Here is a 20496-nt window from a genome sequence, read left to right on the forward strand (position 1 = left end):
GTTTTAAAAGATGTCAACAATTTCCAGTCCCCCAAAAAATAAACAACTACCACTTATCCTATAGTCAAAAGGTTCTTGTGAAAGAAAAGAAGAAACGGAAACAGCCTAGTTGAACAACCCAGTTAAAAGAAGGGAGGGGGGGTTGTTGAGATCTACTGAAGGACAGTTCAGGCATGTTTCTAGTGTCTTGAAGAGAAAAAATCAAAACCATGGGAAAAGGTTGAAAATATGACCTACCCAACTTCTTGATATATAGCATCGGACAGTTGCCTCAGTTTCATATTTTCTGCACCTGGACGGTTAAGTGCTGCTGATTCTTTCACTGTAGCTCTTAAGCTATTTCGCAACTCTACCTGGAAAAAAACACAATTGTCACACAACTGGAGCACACATGTAAGCTTAAATGTATAATAGCATCATTCTATTCCTTTTGTTTATCTGAAGACAAAGCAAAAAGATAACATACCACGTAAGCCAAAAGAAATGACATACAAATCCATTTACATAGTGGATACAGAAAATATGCAACAAAAAAGTTCATGCCCCACTGACAATGACATACCATAACTGTGTCAACCAACGCACTTCACCCACAGGAGGAGGGGGATTGGAGCTTTTCCATTATCTTCAGTTTCTCAAGTTATCAATTCAAGTGAATAATCTATTGACGAATTTTTATGTGTTTTTTGCCTATTTATCTTGGTAATCATAATTGTCAAGCAGATAGCACATTATCCAAAAGATGCACCAACATCCAACTCATTCACACACAGAAAAAGAACCATTAAGACTACAGTTTTAAGAGGCGAAGGTACAAATATATTTGCTTGGGAGAGACTAATCCCGAGAGTCTTTGAGATGTAAGTTTATATTTTGTATGTTGCTGATGATTGAACACTTTTTGAATATCGTGACAATGCAAAAAAGAACAGGAAATATAGAAACTAGAAACGGATCAGACAAGTGAAACTAACTAATGGCAGAAAAGAGCTCTCTTTAATCGAGAACTAGCAATGATAAACTTTTCGATCATATAGGTTATTATTGATTTGTTTTCCAGTTTCATCCTTAACGTGGTGTATGTGTATTATTTTTCTTGATAACCGAGAAATCAGGGAGAGTATTTGGCACACAGTCAAATGTCTGTGGATCATTAACCCACCCCTCTACCCTTCTCCACTTATTGTATGCCAATTTTGTCAGCAGTTCATCCTTACAATTAAATTCGGCGTGCTACATCATTAAAACTAATTTCTTTCTTTTTTGAGAGAGAGAACTATTAGACCATATTTTCATGACTATATTTCAACTCAAATCTCACCTTCATTTTCTTAGGTATTGAGTAAAACTTCACCCCAGGCTTAGTTCAAGTGGCAAAGCTTAAGGGACTGTGACATTGATCACAGGCTTGAGCCGTGTGCCATGAGAAATATACTTAGTATCTAATTGGATAAGGGTAGAGGGATGGGATCATTATCCTCGAGTTTCAAAGGCAGCAGTTGGTCTTAATGGGTTGGCCCCAAACGAATTTCTCGATCATCAGAAAACAGTATCTTGAATAAAACTGAGGCACAACAACAAAGCCCAATGCTAGAGATGTTGCCTAAATATTATCAGCTTATTTTAGAAAAGAGCTCAATGAAACTTAAGCTATCTTCTAAAACCCTTGCACAATTGTAGTCTGTCCTACATCAAGCTGAGACCTAACATGCCCTTTAAGAAAACACATATTAAGACTGTTGCAAACAAATGTCTTCAAATTCACAAAAGAAATTATGTTTTTTGCGCAAAAAACAAAATATTTTCACTAAAAAGTCAATGGTTCTTTCTTGGTGTTAAGCAATTCATCATTTTCAACACTAACACATTATGGAAAAAACAAACTTTGAAAGTAGAGTGACACGACACGAGTAAAATACAAATTGATAAACAATTTATTCAGCCTTAATTGATCCAAAGATATTGAACAATATAAACAATATATTTCATTGATTCAAAACTTTAGCATAAAATGCTCCTTCTTCTCTTGCCTGTTTTTAAAATAACTGTGAAATCCTCCAGGGAAAGCAGAGGACGGTGCAAAACTCGATAGGCCTGTGCTTGTACCCTTCTTCACTTAAATAACAGGCTTTAGTCTGCAGCAGGGTTCAAATACATGACAGCGGGCAAACTCAACATAAAATGGTCATTTAAAAGTTGGGAGTTTTCTCATATACTAAAAGGGAAAATAATATATATATACAATTTTAAAATTTGATAGAAAACTCTCATCATCTTCCTTAAGAATTAGGGTTATCTTCCTTTTCAATTTGCAGCTAGGTGAAGTTGACTAACACTTAAATAGACTGCTATTAATGGTATTGGTGCTTCTTCTGTCTTTAAGCACCAAAAGTTTTTTTTCTTGGTGGGAGTCGAGTAGAAGACAATAGAGGACAAAAACCCCAATCCACTACTAGCTCCTCAACCTTAAACAATTCATCCATCAATTAGAAGAACAAAAATAACAACCATCTTACCTCACAGACTCACCTGAAAACAAATCAAGTATATATATAGTTCTTTTTTCTTACAATTAGAAAAATTAACCACCCTCTCATACTAAATTTAGCAAGTAAATAATTACAAAACTTTAAAATTAGAAATACATCATTTACGTACACCATAACAAAGATAACGTGTGTATCTTTGATCTTATTTTTACATATAGATATACTGAAGGACAAGAAATATGTTTTAATTTTATTATCAAGAGTAGGGTCCTTTATTTTTTTTTAAACTAAGAGTAGGGTCCTTTATTCTCAAGTTCTCTGTGAGAAAATAAATATCTAAATTAGGAGGGACAAAATTCTAAATGAAATTCAATATAATGAGGATGAATATTCTTTGTTGACCAACCTAAGACAGGTATCTAATGCTTTCAGAAACCGATAGAGAAACTTTCTCTGCCCTTTTGCTCCACCCCAAACCCATGTTTTTCTATATACTTGGAAGCACGACCATCAAATTTAATGCTGCCTATACTTTTTACCATCAACTTTGACACAGAATTGATTCATATACATATTTTGGAGTGTGATTTTTGTAACAGAAATCATTTTATTTTAGGTGAAACACTTCACTATCTTGTTTGTGTGGCCATGAAACGAACAAACTCTATCCCTAATGCCTTTTGTTTGTAGTTACTAATCCATTTCTTGACTCACTGCCCACTTATGTGATGTCCCTTTTCACAATCCCAGCAAAGGTGGTGAAAAAGCTAGATAGAATTAGGAGGAAGTTTCTGTGGCAAGGGAATAAGGAGGGGAAGGGTTATTGTCTGGTGAACTAGAAAACAGTGTTTCTCAGCAAAAGTGAAGGGGGTCGAGGAATCAGGTACTTGAGGTTGCAGAATGAGAGTCTTTTGTCGAAATGGTTATGGATATACATCACTGAGGATAGGACTCTATGGAAGGAAGTCCTTGTGACAAAGTATGGTGAAGCTATCCATGGTGCACAGAAATGGTACCGGATACATATGGAGCGGGAGTGTGGAGAACAATTAGAAATCTGTGGCAATCAATGGAAGCCAACATCTACCTCAAGGTAGGCAGCGGTGCAAGGTAAAATTTTGGAGAGATAAGTGCATTGAACAAACCCCTCTTTACTAAGCATTCCCTGATCTATTTCTTATTTGTGTAAATCCGGAGATGACAGTCCAAGAGTCTTGGTCAACACAAGGGTGGGACATCCCTTTTAGGAGGCTTTTAAATGATTGGGAGATATAGGAGGTAGCCCTGTTATTGGGGAAAATAGGGCAAGTATCAGTAATACAGGATAGAGCTCTTTTCATTCACAATAGAAATGGGATTTTCTCTGTAAAGAGTGCTTACACAAGGGGTCTTCTGGTGACTAAAGTATATGACCAATGCATCATCTGGAAAAGTAACATACCCACAAAGTAAAGTGCTTCATCGGGTTGGTTATAAAATGGGCCTGCCTAACTCAAGAAGTGCTACAGAGGAAGGGAACACAACTTGTTCCTAGGTGTTTTCTATGTATGGAGACTGAGGAGACAAACAAACACATTTTTTTGCATTTGTAAGTACACTGCTCAGCTGTGGAATTTTGTTCCTCAACAGGGAAGAGCTGGACCATGCCTGAGCATACATCAGATGCTTCTTAGTTGTTGGATAAGAAAGGAGGGAAAGAGGGGGGGCGGGGGGGGGTTTGCAGACTGATCCCTTCATGCATATGGTGGGCAGTATGGAGGGAAAGAAATGCAAGATGTTTTACAGATAGGTCCAATTCACAAGGGCAAATGGAAATTTATTTTATCTTTACTTGTTTGGTGTAAACAATTATGTATAGAGGATACTAAACAGATTATAGATCTGATAGGGAATCTCTAATTCTTTTGATGGTGGTCAGCTTATCCTCAATGCTGAAGAATACAAACTTACCAGTTTAAAAAAACTAATCCATTTCTTGAATGAGTCGTTACTACTAACTAATGCTTTTGTTTTAAGTTCAGGGCATTCAGAGATATAATATCATCTCCCATGCAAGCATATTCTTAGGTCAAGTGTACCTTTGAACACCTCTTTTTTCTCAATAGTAGGCACCCACACCAGAGAAACAACACGCCTCGTACCATAGTCTGCCCATTATGCTCGCAAGTAGAATCTTAGCTTGAGCCTATCTTTGCACACCCTTTTTTTTCTCTATAGGAGGCACCCACACCAGAAAAACTACATGCCACATATCATAGTCTTCTCATTCTGCTCGTAAGTATTATCTAGCTTGAGCCAACCTACACACACCTTTTTTCATCTATAGAAGCACGCGGCCTAGAAAAACTACACCTCTTGCCTCATTTTTCTCTCTCTATAAAAGGCACCCAGCCCAGAAAAACTACACGCCTTGACTCACCTCACTCCCAGTGTAAACAGCAACATACCCATTGTAATCTCACAAGTGAAGTGCATGCACCTCTAGAAGGTGCTCAACTCAAGTAAAGCATATCAAGCCATAGCAAATAAGCCATTTTGTAAAAAGAAGAGAGCTTTATCAACAACGAGCACTACAATAACTGAAACCAAGTGAACAACAAGTAATAATAAAGTCCAGGAATAAGATACACGAGAGTAACAATAATAACTCTACTAGAAAAAACAGCACTCGAATACCTATTAACATTCTACTCTAACAATCACTACCTGTGTATATAACTTAAATCCAATAATTAACGTCGAATCTCCAATACCAATAACATACAATTTTAATGGAACAAAAAGAACAAAACCCAACTCAGGGTTTAGCGCAAATTGATGTAAAAACAGAATTAACAATATAGAAACCGAAGATAACAAATACTCTTTAACAGTTTAAGCCCAATGAAGAACCTAAACAACAAAACCAAAGAAGAATAAGCAAATACTGACATTTTCTTTCATTCTGCGAACAATTTTGAGGCGAAGTTTATCGAAATCGCCATCGTCCTTGAGCTTACATATTACATCTTCAGCCCTTATCCTTTTCCCATTTGTTCCATCACCATTCTCCATTGTTAATTTTCGATGTGTATATGGATTTTCGTATTGAATTTGTAGAAACAGTAAACCCTATACTAATTGGAAAAGGGGGAAAAATTGATTTTGAAACTACTTCTTTCTACTAAATGTGATGGACAAAGGACTAAAAAAGGCCAAATGGTGTCCTGGGATTTTTGTTGGTCTGTTTAGTTTAATTAGTTTATAATTTATTTTTCTTTCTTTTTTGATATACACTTGTTCGACTAATTAGAATAATCTATTAGAATCATTATTCAAGTCGTTTATGATTATTTTTTTTATCATTTTTGAACTATCCGCAATTAAGCTACCATCTTGGTTAGTTCCATCCTTGGAGGTTAGAGAGACTCGATTCAAATCGTAATTCACCTTGAACCACTAAGCTCCATTCTTAGTAAGCAACTGAAGTTACTATTCATCTTTAGTCATTATCAATCTCTGCTTTCGATGAGTTTTATTGTTTGAGTTTTACATACTCGACTCAAATCTTTATTTGTGATAGTAAGGACAAAGCTTCACTCTTAATATTTCATACTTAGTGACTCAAGATACTCTATTAAATAATCATCTACGTTGAATTACTGGAGCTTTGTGGCTCAACTCAAGATGAGTTACATTTTTAGTGCCTCAAGATATTTGAATAAAATCATTGTTCATATTGACAAATTCCACTCTCGATGAGTTTCATTTTTTTAGTGGTAGGGTGGGGTGAGGGACTTAGAGACTCGACTCAAGATAAGTTCTGTCTTTGGACAATCTAGATTCAAATGAACTTCATTCTTACTGGATACCTAATCTACTCATCAGTACAAGTATTTTCTTAGTCCGCTGTAACAAAGATTCGAACAAACAAAAAAACACTTGAACTTTTTTACTTATATTAAAAGTTAAGTATATAATGATTTTGCATCTTTGTCATTCCAACTTCATTGATCGCCAAACCCCATTGTGCGTTAAAGAATAAAAAAATTGTAATGAAAGAAGAAATGATTCTGAGGCATGAAAGAATCAACTTTCAAAAACATATAGGTATGATTATCCCAATAAGGTATTTCATATCATCCCTTTCAAGATAATTTTAAAGAGATATTTTTCGAATACAAATTAGGAAAAATACCACAAATTTCCTTCAAAATACAATAAAACTGATGTTTATATCTAAATATTTATTTTATAGTACTTCTTCAAGAGTTTTACTAATTATAACACAACTTTTCAAAATAATCATGCTCCATCACAAACAAATGTATATTTATATAAAATACAAACAATCTAACACTATTTTGATATCCATCACGATGTCTTTAAGGCGGATCACAACCCCAAAGACTATTTCTCCAAATATACACACTTTATTTTTATTTCCCATCCAGCGTTCGATACCCGAATTAAATCACAACTATTCCGGATACTCAGTGCATAGGGCCCCATTCCGAAGGGAAAGCCCTCCCTACCAAGGATTTTTTAATACCTAGGACTCGAACCCGAATATACATACTTGATAGACCATTAAAATGATCTTGAAGAATAACAAGTAGCCTCGTAGGGAAAAGAAAAAAGAAGAATAATTCCTCTCCATCCCAACAATCAAGAAGATATTATCCATTTCTATACAGTACTGGACTTTATCAAGAATGAATATATGAGTATAGAGAGACTTGCTAATTTCCAGTACAAGTTTCCATTGACAGTATATAAAATTTTCCATTCGAAACCAGGAAGGGGAGAAGGGTGACAAGAGGGTCATATAATACAGTACAGATATACTACAACATTATAGCAATATATGCTCCTAAGTTTTAAGTTTTACAAAAATAAAGGAACAATTTCGCAAGAGCCACCACTTCGCAACAACTGCAACAATACAATTATCAACCATATCAGCCGCTCGCCAAGAAAACCAATGCAACCAATGGGGAGATTTAGTGACTTCTCCTTTTCTTCGAACTGCAACCTGATTGCCTGCAAAGATAATAGATATAGGTCACTCAGCTGGTTCGTTGCATCCCAAGTGTGTTGGAAATGAGAAGTAAGAAGACTTACGAATCATCACAGTTGTCTCCACTGGCTAATGACCTCTGTGTACTCTGTGATGGTCCTGAAACCTAGATAAAGAGAGGTAAATTATTGCACAATGGAAACCTGATGTTTTGTTCAGAATCCTTTCTAGCAAAAGATTCTTCTTTAAAAATCTGTGTGCAAGTCATGGATATCCACACTAAGAAATATTCCGCAGATACATATATCGAACAAGGGCACTTTCAAAAACTGAGTTAAAATACATTCATAAACCACTTTATCATGCTAGAGAAAAGAAAAGGAAATGCCATCTACAAAACTAGATAGATATCGTATTAAAGGAATATGATTAACTTTCAAGATGCCTGGGTGGTGAAATGATAGATACGCAAGACTCAAATCTCATGCTAAAGAGCAGAACAGAGACTGAAATTTCGAGGACCCTAACAATAGCACATGAATTTATCACAATACTTCACCCAGAGAACCAACCACATTCAGATCATCAACCACTAGATAGCATGAAGAAAAAAGAGGGATGGGAGTCGCCCCAAGTTTTTTATGAACAAGAAGTTCATCTGGAGCCAACGGTTTGGGCATCCGTGACTTTCAAAACCCGGAGATGATGGACCCACCCCTCCATCCTTCTCCACTTAAATACTAGACTTAGTTCAAACTTGTGACTTAAGACACAAGTTCCTCAATTAAGCTAACCATCTCTTGCTTATAGCACAATGAGGAAATGCTAAATGCTACAAGCTTTTCTCCGAAAAGAAAGGAAATTAGAATAGATTTTCCAGAACAGAGATTAACTAAAAAGATAAAGGTGAACTTTTTACAGTTAAAAATCCAACCCAACAGAGCATGGCTCATGAGTTTATTCGATAATACAGGAATATATAAAAAGAAAAATGTCAAAGAGTACTAACAGGGTGGGGCAATCTTTTGCTGCCTCTGCTATAAGCTTCAAGATACTCTTCATATGTCTGCAACAAGAGAAAGGAGTATGAACAACAAGTTTACAGTAATATGTTAATTATGGCAAACATGATTTGATGGTGGATCTAACAGCTACAACATGTGGTTCATGAAGTATTACACTTGTTAAAAAACATTCTTCAAACTAAATTCGGTAAGGACAGAGAATATGCAACCTGCTAAGTTCATAGCTAGGAACCAGGTGAATAAATATGATGTATTAAAAACATAAGAACTATAGTGTCTTGAAACTATCAATAATGCAGCAGTCTAAGAGACAATATGAGTCAGAAGGCCTTAAATTGTAGCAGTCATGCAAGAGAGGTGGGGAGAGAGAGAAGTTGCTGGTGTGTGTGTTACTTAGTGGGGGATAGGGGGCAAATGTAAAGAAGAAGAATGTCTACGAATTCCACCTAGCATTTCCTTGGACTAGCCCCTTTGTCAAGGTGCATAAAGCACCAAAGAAGAAGAAAAACTTCACCAATAAAATAGGAATAACCTAATAACTTCTTATAACTGGTGGTGTCCGGCCAGCTTGTGTGCACCTTGACTAATCCCACTAGGTACCTGCGGACTCCACCGGCGGCATAGGTACCGGGTAACTCTGTTGAGGTAGAAATCACCTAGTTTTTGCCACTGTTGGGTTTTGAACTTGAGACATCATAGTTCTCACCCACTTCATTGACCACTAGGTCACACACCCTTGGATGTGAATAACCTGATAACTTTCCACTCTACAATTGAAAACTATATGGGTGTATATATACATATACAAGTTCCCAGTCTGTTCTCAATACCTGCAGGAATTATTACTCAATGAAAAAGGACTTACATTGACTTCTAAGACAACCAGGATTCATGTAAAGTTGGGAATTAACCTAAAATCTTATAAACCATTTTGCTACGAAGTTTGATTTAAACAAACACCTTGATACTTAATGATAATAAACTAATACAGTTAATAGTATCAAGGTTCAACAGATGTGCATTTGTTTAAGGAATTGTAAGTCCACACTTGTGAGACTTATCATATAAATAGAAGATTTGAAAGTCTAACTACAGAAAGAATCAGATGACATATGGTCCAATATCAAGAAATTTGGTGGAGGCCCTTGTAAGTTAAAAATTACTGAATTGGGCAATTTCTGGCATATGCCTTCAATAGTAGATAACCATTTTTGTATAAAATGCACACAAAGTACAGATTCATATGCATTCAAAGAAAAGGAGGATGCTAGCTATCAAATAGTCAGAAACAAGAGAAATAAGCTTTCTTGGCTGAAAATTGAAATCATCAGCAAACTTTGAGAGTCAGAGAGTACAAAAGAGTATTTCATCTTCTTGAGAAATACAAGAACAATCGTTTTAACCTATGTGCATCAATAATTAAAAATTAAGGGTAAGACGAGAACTTCTAAATAAATAATGGTAAGACAGGAAACACAAACCATTTCAAGAATGTCATCTTCAGTCAAATTACTAGCAAATGGGCTCCTTTCTGCCGGCAATCCCCACATGTTAATTTGAGGACCCATGTCAGTGTCTACATGAATATTAGCAAGGCTTCTATTCCTCTGTGAATGCCTCGACTGTCTCGACTTTGATTCCCCTGATGCAATGGCTGACTCCTCAGCAGAAAATACACCATTTATTCTCTGAGGTGCTACGTGAAGTCTACTAGCATCAATTTGATGTTGGTAGAGTAAAGAGGGATAAAACATGGTCCCATTAGGTATCAGAGATGCATTACAGTCTTGATCTCCAAGATGCAGTGAAGGCTCTACATATGGCCTTTTAAAAGAGAGATCATTCCTTGCAAAGATATCCCTGGATGAGCCAATAACAATTATAAAGAGAAAAATCATTTGGACCATTTATTCCACAACTCTAGCACTAATTCAATTTTGAGAAAAGGCTGTATGTTTCCAAATAATGGAACAGGAACACACTATTTAAGTTTTCAAGGAAAAGGCTATACATTTTCAAATCAACATCCAAAGCATCCTGTCCATCAAGGAGCTCACATAAAGCTTCACCAATATCTGGAGGTAACTCCTGACAGCAATACATGTACCAGGGTCATAAAAGCCTCTTTACTAACAAGAGTACATTGAAAAAATAAGTGAATAGTACTAAAACAAGAATATAACCCATGCCTGACAATCTCTACTAATTTTGACTGATTTGTATTGATTCCATGGATTCTGAAGGTGAAGAGTTCTTTGGAAAGGCAGATCATACAATCGCAGCCAATTCACTTTAAAGCTTCGACCCCAAGGATTACGACCACCATTTCCTTGACTCCAAACTTGGTCTCTTCTCAAACCAACAGAAGAAATCATTTGGGCGTACCCTTGGAAATACTTACTCATGTTGACATTGAATATCAGTATAACCTTGCTGGAATTCTGCCCACAAAATAAACACAAACATTTGTTGTATTGTAAGATATATATATATATTTTTTATTTTTATTTTTATTTTTATTTTTTTTATGACAAGGGAAATCCGCAGCCGCTACCCTTTGGGTGCGCACAGGGTAAAACCCCCGCTCCTATGCAATAGCTTGCAAACCACATAGAAGAGGTAACCCGCACTAGGCAAGCCTGGTGCGACGAGCTCGACCCAGAAGGCAAACCCCTTGCTTTCGCTGGCAAGGGCTTTCGAACTTGAAACCTCCAACATGGAAGTCCCAAGCCCAAACCACTAGGCCACCCCGAAGGGTTAAGATATATATATATATATATATATATATATATATATATATATATATATTACAGATGGTCATTATATTATTATACTCATGGGGATAAAAAAGGAAAAATGACTTACATGAAAAGCTTCATCCAAAATGGCCTCATTCATGGCTTGAGTAGCCCAAATCCCTCTGTTTACTGATAATTGGATATTTTCATGGTTCAAACTCTTGATTACAAAATATCTTATGCTATAGAGTTTACCCTTTTCAATTACACTTGAAATTCCAATTGGCGGAGATGAAACTGTGAGCTCCTCTGCTATAGAACGATTGGTATCCTCATTTACTCCAAGGCATGAACTATCTGAGAGAAGAGTTCATAATTAAATTCGAATCATGTTGATGTACCAGTATTTAGTAATTCATGTACTTATCATTTAACCACTACATTCATGTCAAGGATAACGAAGCTACAAGATATCTTCTTTTTAATTTTTATTTTTGTGATCAGGTAGCGTGAAACTTCATAAAGGTTACAGTCAGGAGATGTTGAATTTAACAAGAAATTAGACAAAACGGAGTTAGCTCCTGAACACTGATCATCAAGGATGCTACACGATATCTATGATGATTCGCATATAAAACAGCCCAGAAAATAGTAACAAACTTACAGTAAAGACAAATAAGCATTATTCACAACCAAAAACAATATAGCAAGCATAGGAATTAACTCGAACTGTTTGTGCATAGAAATCAATCATCAAGTTCCAACAACTCAAAACATTTTTTAGAAGAAAATGAACGAGATTAAAGCCTATTTCTGCAAATTTACTACGTAATAATTACGAAAGTCAAGTTAAACTGCATTTTATGGTTATGTCCAGAAAGTCAAGCTAAACTGCATTTTATTGTTATGTTTTTGGTGTAATCAGGTATACTCCAATGACATTGTATTGGTAATTGATGTCTTAGGCTCAATATAGACTGAAACAAGTGGAAAAAGAGACATTTGTATATAATGGTTTCAGTACAACCCATCTACTGTTTTGTGATATATAATACAAAGTTAACTATTTCAAAAAAAAAAAAAAAAAAAAAATTACCCCTGGTGTACTAATGCAGCTCTCTGGAAGGAGGTTATAGTAGCAAAATATGGAGAACTAAATCCCTGGTGTACAAAAACCACCTCTGAACCATATGGGGTGGGGGTATGGAGGACAATCAGGAACCTATGGTCACAAATGGAAGGAAATATGTATATTAAGGTGGGTAATGGAAACAAAACTAAATTTTGGAAAGATGGCTGGATAGACCAAACCTCTCTTAGAGAACTTTTTCCAAACAAATCTGTGAGAACCCTGATGCTAGAGTGAGTGATTGTTGGACAGAACAGGGATGGGACATATCTTTAAGAAGACTACTTAATGACTGGGAGGTGGAGAGGGTGGCAGCGCTACTGGAAAAACTAGCTGGAATGATTATAACTACAACAACAACAGAGAAGATCCTGTGGAAACATAGTAAGGATGGAGTCTTCTCAGTCAACAATGCCTACAAAAGAGGACCACTGGGGATGACAGGGGCCCCAAAATATAATTGGAACTACTTTTGGAAGAGTGACATTCCTACAAAAGTAAAGTGTTTCACATGGTTAGTAATAAAGAGAGCATGTTTAACAGAAGAAGTTCTACAAAAGAAAGGCAGACAACTGGTCCCTAGGTGTTTTTTGTGCAACTTGACGGGGGAAACAAATAACCATCTCTTCCTGCATTGTAAGTTTACTGTTCAAATTTGGAACTTGTTTCTCAACATCACAAGCATGAACTGGACAATGCCAGAACATACATCAGATCTGTTGAGCTGCTGGATTAGGAAGGGAGGCAGTAAGAGTCAAAAGAGATGGTGGAAGCTAATACCATCATGTGTATGGTGGTCAGTCTGGAAAGAAAGAAATGGAAGATGTTTTGAAGATCGATCCAATTCCGTCCACAAAGTTAAATGGAATTGTATAGTATCTCTACTTTTTTGGTGTAAACAGCTTTGTATAGATGATATAGACCAGATTATAGAATTGATAGAAAATCTGTAATTAACCCTTTTTGGAGGTAGCCAGCATAGCATTAAGATGCTGAAGAATTCAACCTTACCAGTTTCAAAAAAAAAAAAAAGATTCAATAAGCAAAATTTGGCAAGAAGTTGGATTGCAGTATTTTTCATGAATAAGAACACAGAGGACAATCAATTCACGAGGTAATGTATTATAATTAACACATATACACTCATGTAGCACTTCCTAGTTACTATAATGACATAGAATGCACCAAAAGGAGTGGAAACTGAAAGAACTTCATGGAGTCATTCCCTAAAGTTGAGATAAAATAAGTGAACTTTTTGAGAACACAATAAGCCTGTTATTCCCAAAGTGGAGAGAGAGAGAAGAGAGAGTGTGTGTGTGTGAGAGAGAGAGAGAGGGAGTGGATTACGTATTGTCATTCCCAAGCTACTTGTCAAACAATACTAAAATCCAATAAGACAACAGGTTGAAAGTTTTACCGTTTTCAATTGCACTAGAAATTCCAAACAGCGGAGATGAAACTGTGAGCTCCTCTGCTATAGAACGATTGGTATCCTCATTTACTCCGAGCCTTGAACTATCTGAGAAAAGAGTTCATATTTAAATTTGAATCATGTAGATGTACCAGTATATAGTAATCCATATACTTATCATTTAACCACTACTTTCATGTCAAGGACAACGAAGCTACAAGATGTCTTCTTTTTATTTTTTATTTCTGTAATCAGGTAGCGTGAAACTTCATAAAGGTTACAGTCAGGAGATGTTGAATTTAACCAGAAATTAGACAAAACGGAGTTGGCTCCTGAAAACTGATCATCAAGGATGCTACACGATATCTACGAGGATTCGCAATATTAAAATCCAATATGACAACAGGTTGAAAGTTTTATCAAAAGATTCCAAACTTTATGTACACCACAGGTTCATTATGAAGCCATGAAATTGGATTCCAATTCTTAAGAAGTAAAGTACTCCATAAATTTGTAGGTTCAACTTTCTCAACAATCGCATTTCTTTTTTATAACATTGTAAACAAATTAATTCCAAGCCAGATTATACTTTTTTTTTTACAAGGGCCACGCCAGATTGTTCATACTCAATAAACTATGCGAGTAACTGAAGCTCCTTGTATCGTCACTAATTTATTTATAAAGTAAGGTAATTTTATTAATGGGGGCAACCTTATCAAGTAACTGGAAGTCCAGATTATGTCCTTATGAATAAGTTAAGGCATCTCAAGAGGGACATTATGTGGAATAAAGAACTATTACACTAATTAGAGACCAGGGCAAAAATCTTGATGGAATGTCAGAAAAGGATGCTGACAACAGAGTTTTAACACAAAAAGAAAAGGAAAAAACCATAGCGTTTATTCTCATCAATAAGTAACATTTATCGTTCAATTTACCCTTTGTTTCTCCAACAAATTGTGTTGAAATGATGAAGTTATGCAGTGTTATTGCTCCATGAACTTCATAGCATTTCCAACCAAAAGATACTTGAAGTGTCACATTCATTGGACAGGAATAAAAGTTGTGCATCTAAACCATCTCTGCATTTTATGCGTACAAATTCATGGAGGGTGTGAAACTTCTACACAATCTCGAAGACTGCCATTACTGTTCATACAAATGAACAACACGCAGAATTGAATTATGAAAAGATTTAGAGCCTGTTTGGATTGGCTTATTTCAAGTGTTATAAAACACTTTTGTAGTGTTTGGGTAAAATAAAAAAGTGTTTTTAAGTTTTTTAAGCCAAATAGGCAAAAAAAAGCCAAAAGCCATAAGTTAGAATTCCTAACTTATGGATTTTGGCTTATAAATCAAAAGCTATAAGCCCAATCAAACAGGCTCTTAGTATCAGTTTTGCGTGGTTTAGTGGAAAGACCTAATAATATCAAGCCAGCTTACAGCCTCAAGAAACCATGCAAGTAACTAGAGCTCTTCATGCCATCACTAATTACTAACTAGTGGACCTCCTTTCTATCAAATTCAGCATGCTCTTTCTATTTCTCAAGTGAAGCTCCAGTCAAAGTAGAAAAGACTGTAATTGTTTGGCCATCCCTAACACGTTAAAGAATACTTATTGCTGATCAGTTGAATAGAAAAGCCAACCAAAAGATACTTGAAGCATACAACTTTTGCACCAATATTAAATTGTGGGCCAGTGTAAATGACCACATCCTTGTCTTTGTCATGCAGACACATTCAAGGAAACCTTGTAACAAATCTCAACAGAAGCAACTACTCAAAAAAAAAAAAAAATACAAAACAAAACAAAACCCACATAGATAACTGAATTATGAATAGATTTCGTATCAGGGTTACCTGGTCCATCAAAATTCCTTCTTTCATTTTTGCAGTCAGTCACTATGGAATTAGCTATAGATGCATTTTCTCTTGCAGTATCTGACGGCATATCTGCTTACAACCTCCTGCCGTAAAAAAGGTAACAGAATGACAGTAAAATTAGGTTTAAGAGTACAAAACCTCAAAGAAGATAAAATAATATATATAAGAAGGTAAAATGAGGATTCTGAAATTAAAACCTCACTACAGTAAATAATCATATTAGGTTGTATATTAGGTCGACCAATCAGGCTGTATATGTTAGGTTGAGGAGAATAGAACATACGTGTTCTAAACACGATAACAACAAATTACGAGACTGCAAGGAGCAGGCTTGGCTCTCTGTCATACTGGATCATCATTTAGTATATAGGGAAGCACAGAACTCCTTGAAAAGCTAGAAATATGGAACACTAGAAGAAAATTCTCAGATGAAATCATTTATAAATGCCACAACAATATACCCAATGTAATCCCACAAGTGGGATCTGGGGTACCCTATCTTTGTGGGGTAGAGAGGTTGTTTCCAATAAACAATTAATCACAAATCAAATCCAAAACTAATACAGATCATCAACCTTCAAAGAAATAGAGTTTGATTATCATATGGATGCTATTGTGGCAACTGGGAACATGGCATTCCAAAGAGCAGGAAACTGAAAAATCTACAGAACTCATCCGTGCAACTAAAACAAAGAGAAAATTGCAGAAAAAAGTTTTTAGTACTTTGTTTTAGGTTTTCTCTGTCCATATCAAGTAGTCATTCCAAGATGAATCCTATTGCATATGTAAGAAAGGTAGAAACCTACTTACAAGACAAAGGTCATTTAACACAATTTGAGGACCAGCATTCTACACTTATCCTCCTAATTATGCATTCTCTCATAGTAAATATTGAGATTTCTAAAGATATAAAAGAGTCTACCCCCATCCAAAATCCAAACCCTTTGCTTGTGTAAGGAATGACCAAATTCTTACTACGTGTGGCACCGGAGTTGTTCATGACTTACAGACTGAACTTCAGATTCATTCAGCTTTTAAATTAAAGTTTTAGATTTAAACTTTAGTCTACTTTTATCCATTGTCTTTCACTAGCACCGTCATCATTTGGTTTAGCAGTTTGAGTTTTACACACCTCTTGATTCATTGCAGAAGTGTAAGGGTAAAGTCTCTCTTTCATGAACAACTTTTCTCCTTTTAATTTGAAATTTTCCCTTCTTCTTCAGTTTCCCTTTTCATTTCTAATATCTCTGCTCCTTTCAATCTTGCTATTTGCTAATTGCACTGCTAAACTCTTAAACATCCAACAGTGTCTCAGAGTGATACTTAGAGTACATTCTTCAACATTTTAACATAACGCTCACTATTTCGAGAGACTTCAACTAATATAGAAAGCTAAAGTCTATTGATCTTTCTCTATAAAAAAAGAAGCAAAAAACCCTCAAACAACAACAATATAACCAGTGTAGTCCCACAAAGTGGGGTTTGGGGAGGGTAGAGGGTACACAAACCCTTATCCCTACTTCATAGGTAGAGAGGTTGTTTCAAATAAACCTTCGGCTCAAGGAAAACAGTCCAAAGCACTCCCAAAAAGAAGTAACGGAAGTGCAACAAACAACAAATAATAACAAAAACAATGATAGTAACAAAACAGACACAACAAAACAACAATACCATAATAGAAGTATAAGAAACAAAAGATAGTTGAAACTACAAGAGCAATACTACAACTACTAATACGAACGGACAGCACACACTTCTACCTAGTACCTACTACCCTTCTACCCTAACTGCGTCCTCCACACCCTCCTATCTAAGTTCATGTCCTCAGAAAGCTAAAACTACGTCATCTCCCATCTAATCACCTCTCTCTCTCTAATACTTATCCAATCTACCTCTACCTCTCCTCAAACCCACATGATTAAACAATTCACTCTACAAATTCTATATTATAAATAATTCATTTACAATTTCAACATAATAATAAAATGCTCACAGAATTCAATAAGAACTCCAACTGACCTCCGGGTCATTCACCCCCCCAGAAACCCACATGATAAAACAATCCAATCTGTAAATTCTTTGCTTAAAAATGATTCATTTACAACTACCACATTATAATAAAATGCTCACAGAATTCAATAAAATCCAACCAACTTTTACAACAGTTCATTCATCTTTCCTTAAAGAAAAAAAAAAAAGGAAACCCACATGATAAAACCACTCAGTCAACAAAAATAACTATTTCTTTACAGCCAAAACAACTTCGAATTACACTCTTCAACATTCATTCCTAACAAGTAAGATACTGAATGACCAAAAATGATTCATTCATCATTCTTTCAGGAAAAAAGAAAAAAACCCAGAAACCCACATAATAAAAATATTCAATCTGCAAATTCTTTGCTTACAAATGATTCATTTACAACTTCAACATCATAACAAAAAATGCTCACAGAATTCAACAAAATTCGACCAACAGTTCATTATTTCAAAAAAGAAAGAAATCCCACATGAAAAAACCACTCGATCAACAAAAAAAAAAATTCCTTTACAGCCAAAACAACTTCAGAATTACGCTCTTCAACATTCATCCCGAACAAGTAAGAAACTGAATGGCCAAAGAGTTGATCAATTTTTTCCATGTAAACTCTAGTTTCAGCGTTTTTAGAAGTAATTTTATGCCGCGAAACTGAAAATGGAGAGAATTTACCTTAAAAATCACAGAAAAAACTCCGGTTGGAACGAGAGAGAGCGGAATAACAGAGCAGTTCTCCAGATGGATATAAAACTGTGCCTTAATTTTCTGTCTCTAAGACCTAATTTTGCCCAAACAATTATACTTTATATTTGTTTTTATTTTATTTAGAGGGAAATAAGAAAATATAATATGGTTAAAAATAATAATACCAATAATAAAAAACAATACTCCTTTTTTTTTGGTTAATAAATTAAAATGGTTGAAATAATAAAGATAGTAATAGGACATTATTTGAACAAGATTTACCTAATCTACTTTTCAAAATTAAAATCTTTATTTAAAAAGACATAATACTAATTATTCATTAAGGTAAGGAGATTTAATATTGGATCTCTCAAGTCTTAAATAACTAAAGCAAGGTGATATTAATCCATTTTAATCATGATTAATTGCAACTGCTAAACACTTCAAACATCCAACAATGTGTCGGAGTGATACTTAAGAGTACATTCTTCGACATTTTAACATAATGCTCACTATTTCGAGAGACTTCAACTAAAATAGACAACTAAAGTCTATTCATCTTTCTCTATCAAAAAAAGGAAAAAAACTCTCAAACAAAAACAATATAAACAGTGTAGTCCCACAAAGTGGGGTTTGGGGAGGTTAGAAGGTACACAAACCTTACCCGTACCTCATAGGTAGAGAGGTTGTTTCAAATAAACCATCGGCACAAGGTAAAACAGTCCAAAGCAATCCCAAAAAGAAGAAACGAAAGTTCAAGAAACAACAACTAATAACAAAAACAATAGATAGTAACAAAACAGAAACTACAACAAAACAATACCATAAATTGAAAGACATGAAACTACAAGAGCAATACTACAACTAATACAAATGGACACAACACACTTCTACCTACTAGCCTTATACCCTAATCGTGTCCTCCACACCCTCCTATCTAAGATCATGTCCTCAGCACGCTAAAACTATGTCATCTCCTATCTATTCACCTCTCTCGATCTAATACTTCTCGAGTCGACCTCTAACTCTTCTCAAACCCACATGACAAAACAATTCAGTCTACAAATCTATGATTATAAATAACTTATTTACAACTTCAACATAATAATCAAAATACTCACACAATGCAATTAAAACTCCAACTAACCTCCGGGTCATTCCCCAGAAACCCACATAATAAAACAATTCAATCTGCAAATTCTTTGCTTAAAAATGAATCATTTACAACTTCCACATTATAATAAAATACTCACAGAATTCAACAAAATTCGACCCCCAAAAAAAAAGGGGAAACCCCACATCCACATGATAAAACACTCTGTCAACAAAAAAAATTGTTTCTTTACATCCAAAACAACTACAGAATTACACTCTTCAACATTCATTCTGAACGAGTAAGAAATTGAATGACCAAAAAGAGTATCTCTTTTTCCATGTAAACTTTGGTTTCAGTAATAATTGAAGTAACTCTATGCCGCAAAACTGAAAATGGAAAGGAGAATTTACCTTAAAATTTACAGAGAAAACTCCGGTTGGAACGAGATTACGAGAGGGAGAGAGAACACGGTAGAAAAGTAGTTTTTCAAATGGAGATAAAGTTGTGCCCTAATTTGTCTGTCTCTGAGACTCAATTTGGCCCAAATAATTATACTTTATATTTGTTTTTGTTTCATTTAGAGGGAAATAAGGAAATATAATATGGTTAAAATAATGATACCAATAATAATAAAAAAAATAGTACCAATAATAATAAGAAAAATACTCACCTTCTTTTTTTGGTTAATAAATAAAATAATTTAGATAAAAAAGATAGTGACAGAACATTATTTGCACAATATTTATTTAATCCACAAAAATTAAAATCTTAATTTATAAAAAGACATATTGTACTACTAATTATTCATAAAGTTAAAGGGATCTATCAAGTCTTAATAACAAAAAGAAATTGACCTTGATCGGTTTTAATCAGGATTAAGTAAAGACGAGCCTGATTAATATAATTATTTTGGGGTAATATTAAATATTTAAAAAATGAAATGTACATACTCGCTTTTCATATTCAGATTTCAATTTTGTTTATTCCCTCCCTTCTCTTATAA

The 20496-nt window shown here is 35.0% G+C and overlaps 2 protein-coding genes across 10 annotated transcripts in view; both read right to left on the minus strand.

The window, feature by feature from the left end:
* Positions 1–20496, minus strand: part of LOC125834723 (uncharacterized) — a 62785-nt gene that overhangs the window by 1614 nt on the left and 40675 nt on the right. For 4 of the 5 annotated variants that reach the window (XR_007443374.1, XR_007443372.1, XR_007443373.1 and 1 more), the window contains exons 2-3: positions 5421–5642; positions 238–353 (exon numbers count right to left, since the gene is read on the minus strand). Coding sequence is in view for 2 of the 5 variants with exons in the window: in XM_049513870.1 (XP_049369827.1) it covers positions 238–353; positions 5421–5543 (239 nt within the window). In the remaining 3 variants the exon portion in view is untranslated. The remainder of the gene's footprint in view (positions 1–237; positions 354–5420; positions 5643–20496) is intronic. The other variant, XM_049513871.1, reaches the window with a different exon arrangement.
* Positions 7243–20496, minus strand: part of LOC125834719 (uncharacterized) — a 53871-nt gene continuing 40617 nt past the window's right edge. For all 5 annotated transcript variants that reach the window (XM_049513861.1, XM_049513866.1, XM_049513863.1 and 2 more), the window contains exons 2-9: positions 15652–15758; positions 11379–11608; positions 10703–10954; positions 10525–10601; positions 9995–10373; positions 8498–8554; positions 7593–7654; positions 7243–7511 (exon numbers count right to left, since the gene is read on the minus strand). In XM_049513861.1, the coding sequence (XP_049369818.1) occupies positions 7472–7511; positions 7593–7654; positions 8498–8554; positions 9995–10373; positions 10525–10601; positions 10703–10954; positions 11379–11608; positions 15652–15742 (1188 nt within the window). In that variant the 5' untranslated portion in view covers positions 15743–15758 and the 3' untranslated portion in view covers positions 7243–7471. The remainder of the gene's footprint in view (positions 7512–7592; positions 7655–8497; positions 8555–9994; positions 10374–10524; positions 10602–10702; positions 10955–11378; positions 11609–15651; positions 15759–20496) is intronic.

This window comes from Solanum verrucosum, unplaced genomic scaffold (genome assembly GCF_900185275.1).
Source record: "Solanum verrucosum unplaced genomic scaffold, falcon-dt-bn FXZP01000149.1, whole genome shotgun sequence".
NCBI classification, from domain to species: domain Eukaryota; kingdom Viridiplantae; phylum Streptophyta; class Magnoliopsida; order Solanales; family Solanaceae; genus Solanum; species Solanum verrucosum.